This window comes from Cyprinus carpio, chromosome A7, assembly GCF_018340385.1.
Source record: "Cyprinus carpio isolate SPL01 chromosome A7, ASM1834038v1, whole genome shotgun sequence".
NCBI classification, from domain to species: Eukaryota; Metazoa; Chordata; class Actinopteri; order Cypriniformes; family Cyprinidae; genus Cyprinus; species Cyprinus carpio.
The window spans coordinates 19,015,169-19,027,350 of record NC_056578.1 but is presented as its reverse complement, the minus strand read 5'-3'; the positions used below and the strand labels follow the sequence as shown (position 1 = coordinate 19,027,350).

At 35.4% G+C, this 12,182-nt stretch overlaps 1 protein-coding gene across 4 annotated transcripts; it reads left to right on the top strand.

The window, feature by feature from the left end:
- The first annotated feature begins 859 nt into the window (after positions 1 to 859).
- Positions 860 to 9,110, top strand: LOC109094210 (transcription factor PU.1-like). 4 transcript variants are annotated; one of them, XM_042760131.1, is made up of 6 exons: positions 860 to 1,219; positions 1,793 to 1,885; positions 1,985 to 2,063; positions 3,452 to 3,645; positions 7,828 to 7,996; positions 8,147 to 9,110. In XM_042760131.1, the coding sequence occupies exons 1-6, from the start codon at positions 1,178 to 1,180 to the stop codon at positions 8,458 to 8,460; spliced, it is 891 nt and encodes a 296-aa protein (XP_042616065.1). In that variant the 5' UTR covers positions 860 to 1,177; the 3' UTR covers positions 8,461 to 9,110. The 4 variants fall into 4 exon arrangements, with proteins under 4 accessions (XP_042616065.1, XP_042616064.1, XP_042616067.1 ...); XM_042760130.1 differs by having other exon boundaries at positions 1,982 to 2,063; XM_042760133.1 differs by lacking the exon at positions 1,793 to 1,885.
- Positions 9,111 to 12,182: the final 3,072 nt, after the last annotated feature.

The following is a 12,182-nucleotide window of genomic DNA, read 5'->3' as shown; positions in this document are numbered from 1 at the left end:
TTTTGTTATATATATAACATTTTTATCTTTATCTTCACGCTGCAGCTTAACTTTGTGATAAGTCAGACATGTGGTATAGTAGATGAGGACACTAAATGGTGTTTCATACAATGTACTGTATTTAGATCACTAAACATTTTTGATTATTTCAAAGCATTCACTGTAGACTCGGTAAACAGTCTATGTATGCACACGTATGCAACTTTCTCTTCTGTAAGTGATTTTTATGATACTGTTAATTATATGAATAGAAGAAAGGCAGACAGAAGGTTTAATACAGGTGGAAAGTTTGATAAAGATTGAAGCTTGTTTCATCATTGTCATTCAGGATGTTGTATCTCCTCTCCCAGCATGTACTGTACTGATGCAGATAGAAAATGCAACATGATCAGCAATCTTATCTGTCAGTAGGTGCTCTGTCTGCAGCCATGATGAGGCTGAAGCACAGTCTCCAAGATGTAAACATTAGACCAACTAGAAGTTTTCCCTGATTTATTTAAGGATCAGTTATCTGTTTGATTTTTAAAGGGTATGTGATATATTTGTCAGATTTATTTTATTCGCTCATGGTTTCATCGCTTTAATTACCAGACAAAAATCAGTTCTTTAAAAAATATGAAGCATTTTTAATTAAGAAAAGTCTGTACAGTTTTTACATAAAACATTACATTTTTTAAATGGTACCAATGTGTGTGTATTTTCATCCTACATTAAGGAGTTTCTATAGAACAACAAGCACCACGGAGGTGGACAGGAAGAAGAGCGGTCAGCTGAGTTGTCTCTGATTGGCTATTGGGGGCGGTGACACTTTACGCCTATTCTAACTGCAAAGATAAAATCCCCACCTGCCATTACCCTAAAATCAGGAACCTCCAGCGAATACGCACACACTTACCCACACACCCCAAAAATAAAGAAGTAACAAACAGAAACTCTGTCCCTTTTCTAAGGCCACTGCCAGGGTGGGTTGCCCTCTGCAGTGTATCTCTGGTTGGCTTCTTTTTTGGGCCTTTGGATACCTTTGAGGCCCCCCGCGTGATAAGGTGCATGAGTTAGATCATTGGTTTCATTTGGTAAGAGGAAATTTAGCAGAGTTGAGCAATGGTACGGGGACAGTTTTGAAAGCCCTTGAGAAAGCATCAGAGTTGCAGATCGAGTGTCAGGCGGCGAGGAACCCATGCTGCATCCGTACAGAATGGAGGGGTACATCATCCCACCCGTGAGTATTTTTTATTCACTAAATGGTCCTAATATGATGCCGCTGCTTTTATTAGATGCATACGTGTACACAATGCACTTTTAGTTATATTGCTGTCAGTGTGTCAAACGGCATTACGAGGACTTGCCATTGTGGATGTACTAGTTACCGTTAGAACAGCTGGATCTTTTTTTGTGTGTGTGTAATATTTGTGTTTGACATCCGTCAGTCTTTTGCATATTTTGGATGATTTGTACATTTTTTGAGTATTTATTTTATTTTATTTTTTTAAAAAAGTGTAAAATAGTTTGTGTCAAGGTGCATACGTGCTTCAGAAAGACAGTCTATTGATATTCAGCTACTTGTGTTAGTTTTAAACATCTTTATTCATGTGTAGTGGATCAATTAGAGACCCATTGACAGTTTAGTTAATTCATTTGGGTTTGGATATTATACAGAGTATTAATAAATATATGTCTGTAATTATAGCTAATGTGTAGTGGTATGTTTGCTGTAACAGGCTATGATTCACATCAGTGTAATGAAAAAATAAATTGTTCTCCAAAATGTATAATAATCATAATTTCTACATAGAAAGAAGAGAGTAGAGAGAGAGTAACCTGGACTGGCTGGATGTCACAGACACCGTCTGTACAAAAAGATTACTGGGCAGTTTTAACCAAAGATGTGAGGCTTTTCCTATATGGTACAATGTATTATTATTTTGGTGTTGGCTCCAGTCATTCAAACTGGTCACCATTTGTCTCTTATCTATTTGCTTAGCAGCAAACAGAGGAAATGTTTGAGTCAGAGATGTATCGACCACCAATGGAGTATCAGTATGTCATTGACGAGAGTCAGAATGGTGAGTTCCTTGTAATTAAAAATTATAAGATCATCACAATCAAAAGGTGTTTTTTTGTTTGTTTGTTTTTTTTTTACCAATAGGTTTATAAACCAATAATAACCAATAAACCAATAATTAATTTAACTCAGGATGAACACATGTATTTAAATGTAACAACTTCAATATTTTCTTTAACCACAGAATGTTTTTTTTTTTTTTGTTACTTTCTTTTTCCCCTTCAGCCCCAGTTAAGCAAAGTGCTTTGACTAAGTGGCCTGCATTTCTGAAGATGTCTTCTTTCATGTAATCAGCTTCATAGACATTACTTACCTCCTGCAAGCAAAAAACACTTAAATGTAATAACACCTAAAGAGGCCCATCTTGTTATGTTAAGCTAACGGATCAAAATCACACCCAGGGCAGCTGGGACTGAAATGTAAGGGGACGTTAGGGGAGCGAGCGAGTGGAACCGGGCGAGTGACCTAGCACAAAGCAGGAAACAGATGCCTCGTTCTGACATGCAAGAAAACTACAGACGTAGAACGACAAATATCCCCAAGGGTTTCTGTCCAAAATGAGACAATATAGCAATTTAGCTATGTAGACTTCTGAAATAGCGTGTTAAACAGTAGCAGCGGTTTCTGTCTTAAAGGACGAGGATGGTGATTGCGTTTTGTTACTGTATAGGACTGTGAGAGTCATTTTTAAAACAGTTTATGGTGACCTTTGGTTAGACCTTTGTGTTATTTAGTCAGTCCTTTCGTCAGACAGCTATGTGCTTATTTTCTAAGAAGTTAAATGACAAAGAAACTGAAAACTGTTCTGAGTTTCGTTATACAGCAGTAAGACTTGTCAAACTATTTATGTAACAACTATTTATGTTCACTGGAGGAATGTAAACATATGTTTCTCCAGAAAATGTAAAAAAAAAAAAAAAACTTAACTACAACTTTTATGAACACTAAAGGGATTTAAATGCCATAAAATTAGATTACAGTGATAATGTGAGAAAAAAATAGAAAATGAAAGCACATTTAAGTGACAGGTGCACAAAAACATGCTGTAGATTATTTTCTGTGTTTCTATATAGGATTTAAAACCATTAAATAAAATGGCAAAAAAACAAAATTAAAAAAAAAAATTAAAAAATGTGCGTGAGGCTATTCAAAAACTGCAAAGGAAATGGTGGTGTGAACAGGAAACAGGGTGACAAGTAAATGAGTGAGAAAGTAAATGTCATTTCTTGCATGCGAATGAATTGACGGACAGAATAACGTGACATGGTTGATATATTAGCTGCTGGTACCAGCTTACACAAAGAGCATGTGACGTATTGTCATATTTCTTTGCTCGTTAAAAGATGCTTTCTGCTGACCCTCCGTTTCAACTTCACTGTCCTTGTCTAGATCACACTTGGGATTATAATACACATCATGTCCATCCAGTGGATTTCGAGAACCTGCCAGAGAGCCACTTCACAGAGCTACAGAGTGTACAGCCACTACATGCATCAAATGTGCATCGCTTCCCAGAAGTTGAGTCGAGCCATTTTATCGACCCAGGCCTGACCGGGCATCACCTCACTCTACCCCCTCCACAGGTGAGACTTACATGATCTAGAAAACACCTGCTATTAAAAACCCGCATCACTTTCATGTCTTTCACTTTCATTTTATGTGTGAGAACACCTTCTTATGTGTTTTGATGTCTTCACACACAATCTGTGTGGGCTCTGGTCACATTACTGGTAATGAAAAGTAGGCATTTTGTTGAATATAGTGCAGGAGACATTTGAGAACAGATAAATCTTTCTTATATTTCTATAACACTGGGTTTAAAAACTTTTGGTTCAATTTATCTGGTGCTTCGTGACACAAGTGGATGTTGAAGCTGGTTAGGAGGTTGTAGTAAGCATCTGTGCCCAAGCTATTGCTCAACTAAGCCTTATCCTGACCAAGACTCAACACTGTCACCATAACTGCAAGAGTGCACACTCATCAACTGCCGTTACACAGAACATCCCCACTTACACAAACAAAACCACTCTTTATTGTGACACTAACATTCAAGCGCACAAATGTTACAGCTTGAAGAGAGTTAGAACAACACTTAGCTCAAACACAAAAAGACATACATATGATGTTAGGATTTATACAGAAAGCGTAATGTAATTCAACCCATATTAGTTTAATAGCTTGTTTTGGGCAGTTAATTAGAAAATAGCTACATTCTAGAAACCTTCTACACCTGCTTTGATAAAAAAAAAAAAAAAAAAAAAAAAAACAATGTCCGTTTGCTTAACCTTTTGGTGTAGTTGTTTTCTGATATTTGAACAAAAAGATGTTTATATTAACATGTAAAGTATATTGACTGTTCTGTGGGTGGAAAATCAAAGATAACCTCTTTAAAGAGATCATTTAAGATCGTTTTTGCATAACGCAGTGATTAATTTCCCTTCCTTCGGTTGGACTTGATCTTGAAGGCAGACTCTAACCATAAAGTCTGTCACAAAAGAAAGCTTTTCGTTTGTAGACGTCCTTGATTTTTTTTTTAATGGTTTTGAAAAGAAAACCTTTATGCTTACCAAGGCTCCATTTATTTGATCGAAACTACAGTAAAAACATTCATATTGTGAAGTATTATAACATTTAAAATAGCTATTTTATATTTAATTATATTTTAAAATGCTAATTATTTCTGTAATGGCAAAGCTGATTTTCCAAGAGCCATTACTCCAGTCTTTAGTGTCACATGGTCCTTCAGAAATCAATCTAATAGGATGGAAATTTGGAGCTCAAGAAACATTTCTTATCATTATCAAATTTGAAAACAGTGCTGCTTTATATTTTTTTGTGGAAACCATAAAACCGCAGTTTTTTTCCCTCATAATTCTTTGATGAATAGAAAATTCAAATGAAGTATAAATCTTTGTAAAATTAGAGATGTTTTTATTGTCACTTTTGATTAATTGAATGTATCCTTGCTGAATAAAACCATTTACAGAACATACAAAATCATACTTTTGAACGGCAGTGCATAGGCGGAGGCGGCTGCAGGGAGGGCTTTGGGGGGGGGGGGGGGGGGGGGGGGGGGCGGTTGGGTTGTTAGGGTGTTGCCCTCTAAAAGTCCTCTGAGTGAGAACAAAATCAATAGTTGTGGAACTTGACTGTCAAGGCTATTTTATTTACTTAAACATTGGATGAAGTAATTCATTTCTCTTTAATGCAGATGATGCCAATATAAATATATATATTTTTTGATAAGTCCACTATGTTAGCAATAATAACGTTACAGTTGTAACTACTAAAATCATTATGAGATCTCCTTTAAACAGTGTAAACGTTTATTATTATTATTATTATTATTATTATTATTATTATTATTATTATTTTGATGATAGTGCGACCATTATTTAATGCTGAGCCACAACAATAACTATCATTTTTGGCTACCATTGTAATTTTTAAAGGGGCTGTTTTGTGAATTCAGCAGCAGTTAATCTGTAGATTAGTTTTTTCCACCTCAAACCCAGCAATGCAGATTTCTTGGCTGAGCAGATGAATATCACTCTATCATGCTCTATCATATATATATATACAGCAGCTTCGAAAAAGGCAAATTTAAAAGAAAAAAAAATTCTGTGGTATTAAACTTCTCATATGTCTCTGTTATTAACATAACTTCTAATGCCAACTGCCAAATATGACACTTACAAATTAATACAATTTATGAACGCACATAGAAAAGAGAGAAAGTTGGGATTTTTTCCTTTTTTTCATTGTTTTATTTTATTTGATTTTGATTTATTTTTTATTTATTTATTCTATTTAGTCATTTTTTCCTGACCATCAAGTGTCAGTCACTCTCAATGCCAGCTGGCAGGAAAACATGGTAAATTCTAACCATTTTTTTTTTTTCTTTTTTTTACAATAGATAAAGTGCCGACAATTCATACAACTATTTCCACACATTGGGATAGCGGACGGGCATTCAGGGCACGCACTGCGGGTGGGCCCCGTGATAACCTCCCCGTGCTGAGATACGTCGTATCATGTGTAGCCAGAGATATTGTCAAAAGCATAAAAATTGGCAATATTAAGAGGATTTATCATTTCCAATGAACGTAGGCCTGTTACATTATTCTTCTTCTTCTTATTATTATTAGGTTATTTTTATTATTAAATTAAATTAAATTATTGCCCCGCAATATGAAATTATACTATGATTTTTTTTTAAACAGGTCTGTTAATTTATACATTGAATAATAGGCCTTTAATTAAAATGGTTAACACTGCAATCATCAGTGAATATTAAGAGCAGCTTTATTTCGTGCACCGATTTTCAAAAACAACCTGATTTACGCAAAATACTTTCTTCTCACATTTTTCACTATACAGGCCACAAGAGAAATATTAAGGTAATAATTTAAGACAGTTATATACCATTATCAGCATATACTGGAGTAGTTTCGTCTCTCGTTATCTCTTAAACGCTGTTAATGTAGCGTTAGAAAGCTCCATCAGTTTTTTTTACTTTCACTTTCTCTATAGTGAACTGACTGACATTTACCGGCATAACTCTTGCACACAGTTTTCGCGTTGCTTGCTTGCGTTGCTTGACCCCTCCCCCATAATATTAATTGTTTAGGCCACATATTAGGCACTTCATCTTATTTTAGGGTTTTCATGTTTATTTTTCAATGTTAAAGAAAGTGACACAAAAAAACAGGAACATCATTAGGAAATCCTGGGGGAGGGTGGCACCGCCACTGAAAAACAGGCTGGTCTTTAATAGCCTAAAAGCACATTTACACAACTATCTGACCTCTGAGGCTCGTCACAAAATAAGGGTTTAACAAATCCACATAAAAATGTTCCTTATGGTTTTTTTTTGTTGTTGTTTTTTGTCAAAAATGTCAAAATAGTTTGACTGTTGTGTGTTTTTGAGGACATTCTCCTGAAGTCATCAGAGTTTTCAACTGTCATGTCACAAGAAATTGCAACCCCAGCACTGTGTGCAATCACATGAGACTGCTATGAATCTTGACACTTTGGGTTTTTGTTGGGGCTTTTTACATTGAAGCATTTTAACTGAAAAAATTGAGAAAAACATAATATTTTATTTGTTCTTTCACCTGTTCGTTCTTCTCTCTCTCTCTGTAAATACTATACATCCACACTGTTTTATAGATGCCCTTGTTGTAAAGAAATAAAATATCCTACAGCTTGAAATTTCACTGCAGTTATATTGACAATATATAAAATGTAAATTTCCTCTTTCTTAAAGTTGAACTGGGCTGAAATCTCCAGATGACACATTTCAGACCACATGATTGCACAGATGTGGTTGTATAGCTCTCATATTATTTGTGCATCAACTGAATCTGTGACTTTAGCAAGAATTACACCCTTTATAATAACGATTCTTAAATGGCACTTAACAAATCAAGACATATTTACTATATAGAGTTTATGTGAGTTAGCTACAGTATATTCTTCTAGAGAAAAGTTCTTTAGCCTACTACATGTCTGTAAACTTGTCGGATATGGATCTGTAAACTTAAAGGATAATGTACTGGTAATTTTCTGCCAGGACAACTGCTGTTTTGGAGATCAGCATATTGATTCATGAGCACCAGTATGTTTTTTTTTTTTTTAAATAGAATTAAATTATAGAGTTAATTATAGAATTAAATTTAATTAGTCGATTCTTACTGGAACCTCTATTTTGTGTGTGTGTGTGTGTGTGCTCTCTGATAATAATGCACTTTATGTCTTCACAGATGGCGTATTTGCCACGGCCATCTGTGTGTTACCCTCACAGTGTACAGCCGTCTCCTCTCCAGCGCAGCTCGGATGACGATGACCCCAGCAGTCGCAGTCCTCCGTTAGAGGTGTCAGATGAGGAGTGTATGAGAGACCATATTACATCAACAACAGGAGGCGAGCATGGTAAGGACAAAATCCAAGACCAATCTCACCTCATAAGGACACAACCATAGTGATCATGGGAAAAGTGGATAAGCAATGCAAACCCAGTACCTGCTGACTTTTGCAGCCTTCTAGAATCTAGATGTAAGTGTTCATTTCCTTTGTTTTCAGGTAACAAGAAGAAAATTCGCTTGTATCAGTTCCTGCTGGACCTTCTCCGAAATGGTGACATGAAGGACAGCATCTGGTGGGTTGACCGAGAAAAAGGAACATTCCAGTTCTCTTCCAAACACAAAGAAGCTTTAGCACACCGCTGGGGCGTACAGAAGGGAAACCGCAAGAAGATGACCTACCAGAAGATGGCAAGGGCGCTGAGAAACTATGGCAAGACTGGAGAAGTCAGGAAGATCAAGAAAAAACTCACCTACCAGTTTAGTGGAGAGGTACTTGGCAAAAGCCACACAGAAAGGAAGCTTTACATGTAAACATATGCATAAAAAGCAAGAAAAAGGGAGAAAAAGACTTGGAGAAAACAAGAGAATTTTTTTTCTCTATGAAAACAAGTAAATGGCAAAATGGACCAGAACTCTTACCATTGTTATGACCTTATGGTTTGAAACAATTTTATTTTCCATTCCTTTTTTATTATTCACCTTTGCATTAATGAAGTAAACTTTACATCCTTTAAATTTCAGTAGCTTTTGTGATGCAAGACCAACATTTACACCTCTGTATAGTGTATATATATCTTGGGAGAGGACACATTTAAAGAGCAGACACAATGACCAAAGTGGGTAGATATTAAAAATTAGACAAAAAGCTATTCTTGAGTTTAAGACAGTTGCAAACTTCACCACCACGCATGATGGGGAAAAAAACACAAAAATACAAAAAGCAGAAGTGAAAACCAATGACACAGGCTCACACAGCACGGAAAACTCTGTCACGTCTGTGTAACACACACACACACACACACACACACACACACACACACACACACACACACACACACACAAACACATACAGATTCTATGCTCGTGTATGTACTGTCTTTCTCTCTACATTACATTCCATCTGAAGAAAAATAAATATCTTTATAGAAACAAGATGAATAAACATTAATTGTTAATAGAAAGAGTGAGCAGTGTGTTTGCTGTAATCCATTTGTTCAAAAGGCCGTATCATATTTCAGGGTAATGTCTCAGTAGTGTAATGACTCATTTCAGTTGGTTAAATATAAACATAAAAATAACAAGAATCAGTGTCTATAAGAACTGTGGGATAATCTGAAAACAAGCCGACAATCTTAAAACAGACCGACAAAAATGCTTCAATGACTTTTTACAAAGATTGACAAAGATTTTAAACCCTATGCTAAGAACATATATAAATGTATTTATGCTGATAGATCTATGGCCAGGTGGAGTGATAATTAATTATTCATTTGACACAGAACTCTTAATGACTTAAAGGGGTCAGATGCCCATTTTCCACAAGTTGATATGATTCTTTAGGGTCTTAATGACAAGTCTGTAACATAGTTTGTAAAAAAAAAACACCATTTTTACCCTGTCAAAAACAGCTCTTTTCAGAGCAAGTCGTTTTGTAGCATTTTCCTTTAAATGATAATGAGCTCTGCTGACCCCGCCCCTCTCTTCTGAGTCACTCTCCAGAGAGACTGTTTACTTTAGCAGTATTCATCATGAAACTTGCTAGTTAGCACATTATTAGGAAAGGCGATTTGGCAAAGATTCATTAAAAAAACCTTACTCACAAAAACATACTCACCTCTTTAGTTGGTGAAGATGGATCACGAATTATTTGCGCGAACATAGACACATTTAGGTAGATCAGGGGCGCATTCCCTTCAAAAACAAACGTAATCCTCTGCGTCTTCAGCAGCTCAGATGTCGGGATTAAATGACGACTTCTATGTTCATTATTACATCAAACAACAAAACACCTCAATCACCTCAATTCTTGTCTACATCTGCTCCAGAGGTGAAACAATGGCGGACTGATAACAGCTCACTAAGGGCGGGTCTAAGGTAAGAAGCCAGTCCAGACTGTGCTGAAACGCCACTGTCAATCAAACTATCATGGGAGGGGTCTGTCTGTGTGACGTCACATCTGAGATCAACTCGATTTGAGAAAGGGGAAATGATTTAACAAGATTTTTAAAAAAACAACACTGGGTGGATTTTTATCATTATAGGGTGGTTGTGTACACACACTGCCAACACGCATTTCAGTTCAAACTACTTGTAAAAGTGCATGTAGCATCTGATGATCCCTTTAATGATTAAATTTAATATGAAGTAGGCACAAGGAATTTTTGAAAAGTTCAGGCCACATACCTTCATCAGAAATCCTTTAGGATCAACAATATATCAGTTTTGCTACTTAATCTAATTTCATGTTTTTCCATATGTGTATATATATATATATATATATATATATATATATATATATATATATATATATATATATATATTTATATATATATATATATATATATATATATATATATATATATATATATATATATATATATATATATAATATATATAAAATGAATATACCTTACTTCTGGATGTGCATACAAAGTATAATACCCTCAAAAATATATCAATCTAAATATGAAAACCTACTCAAAAACCATTAGTGAAAATACAACTTCCCTTACACGGAACACCTCAGCTGAAAGCAAAACAACCTCTCAGCGCCCCCTGTCAGCAAGACCACTGAACTGCTAAAAACATTTAAGTATGTTTATTTGTCAGTTAATGTATTTAAATAAAATATCATAAAATTAAATTTCATTGATCAATTTTCATTTCATACACAAGGATTAAAGAAACCATTAAATAGTGGTTACTGTTTGGGGGGGGGGGGGGGTGAATGCACATATTCCTGGATTCACAGATCCGTTCTGTGATTTCTTTACCCTTAGGTTCATCCGATGATCATGCAAGTATGCTCTAAATTCAGAGTCCTTTTTTTCAGAATGCAAAACAGGTTTCTTCTTTTTAAATAAAAATAAGTCTGATCAGGAGGTCTTCTGTAAGCTGGAGGGCCTGACAAGAGGAACATACCACTGTAGGTAAAGAGGGTGATCATTATAAAAAACATTATTATTTGGTTTAAGGTACGCAGTCAAACAAATAACAACAACAATAACATCAACAACAACAAAAAAATAAATAATCAAATAAAAAAAATAAAATAGGATAATTCTGCAGAAATTCAACAATGGTATGTAAACCTCTTTTGTCATCCCTGCCATCCTCCTTCCCTCTGTGTTGAATGGAGGATTCAAAAACCCTTTGAAATGCAACTTCACCAATTCATGGAACATTTTCATGGAATCCTGAAATATATTGAGGAGAAGAAAAAAACAGCTTTTAAGCTAGGAAAAAGACTACTATATAAGCATTTCAAGCCTATTTGCATTAGCAAATGTGTTTTAAAAATATGTTTTTATGATTAAATAATTCACTCTCACAGTCATTTACAGTGAAATTTTACCCACCATTTTAATTTTACTGTTACATTGTACATAATTGTACTGTAAAAAAAAAAAAAAAAATCTGAGTTGTTAGATCTCTTACCCGTTCTTCTTTTGAGCAGATGTATGTGAACCATCTCAGCCCTGTCCTGTAGCCACATGTGTGATCTCATCAGCATAAATCACCTCTTACACCTTCACTGAGCTTGTGTCTCCCTGAGCAGCAAAGCTGGACAGAGTGTGAAGGAGCACATCTAAACCTCTGTAAAATCCAAGCAAAAATACAACTAAATAGATATTTTCAGATACATACATGAAAATACAGTAACAGATTCTGACAGACATGAGATGTGTTTTACTTGGCTTCGTGGACCATGTGCACTATAGCTAGCCTTGCCAAAAGGTTGAAAAGAAAAGAGACAAATATTGAATCTCTACCATCACCTATGTTAAAGGGGTCATATGATGCGATTTCAAATTTTCCTTTCTCTTTGGAGTGTTACAAGTTCTTGGTGAATAAAGAAGATATGTGAAGTTGCAAAGACTAAAGTCTCAAATCCAAAGAGATATTCTTTATAAAAGTTGAGACTCGTCCACGCCCCCCTGAAACGGCTCGTTCTAACACGCCCCCCACATCTCTACATCAGTATGTGGGAAGATTTGCATAAAGCCGCCCAGATGTTCACACAAAGAAAGAAG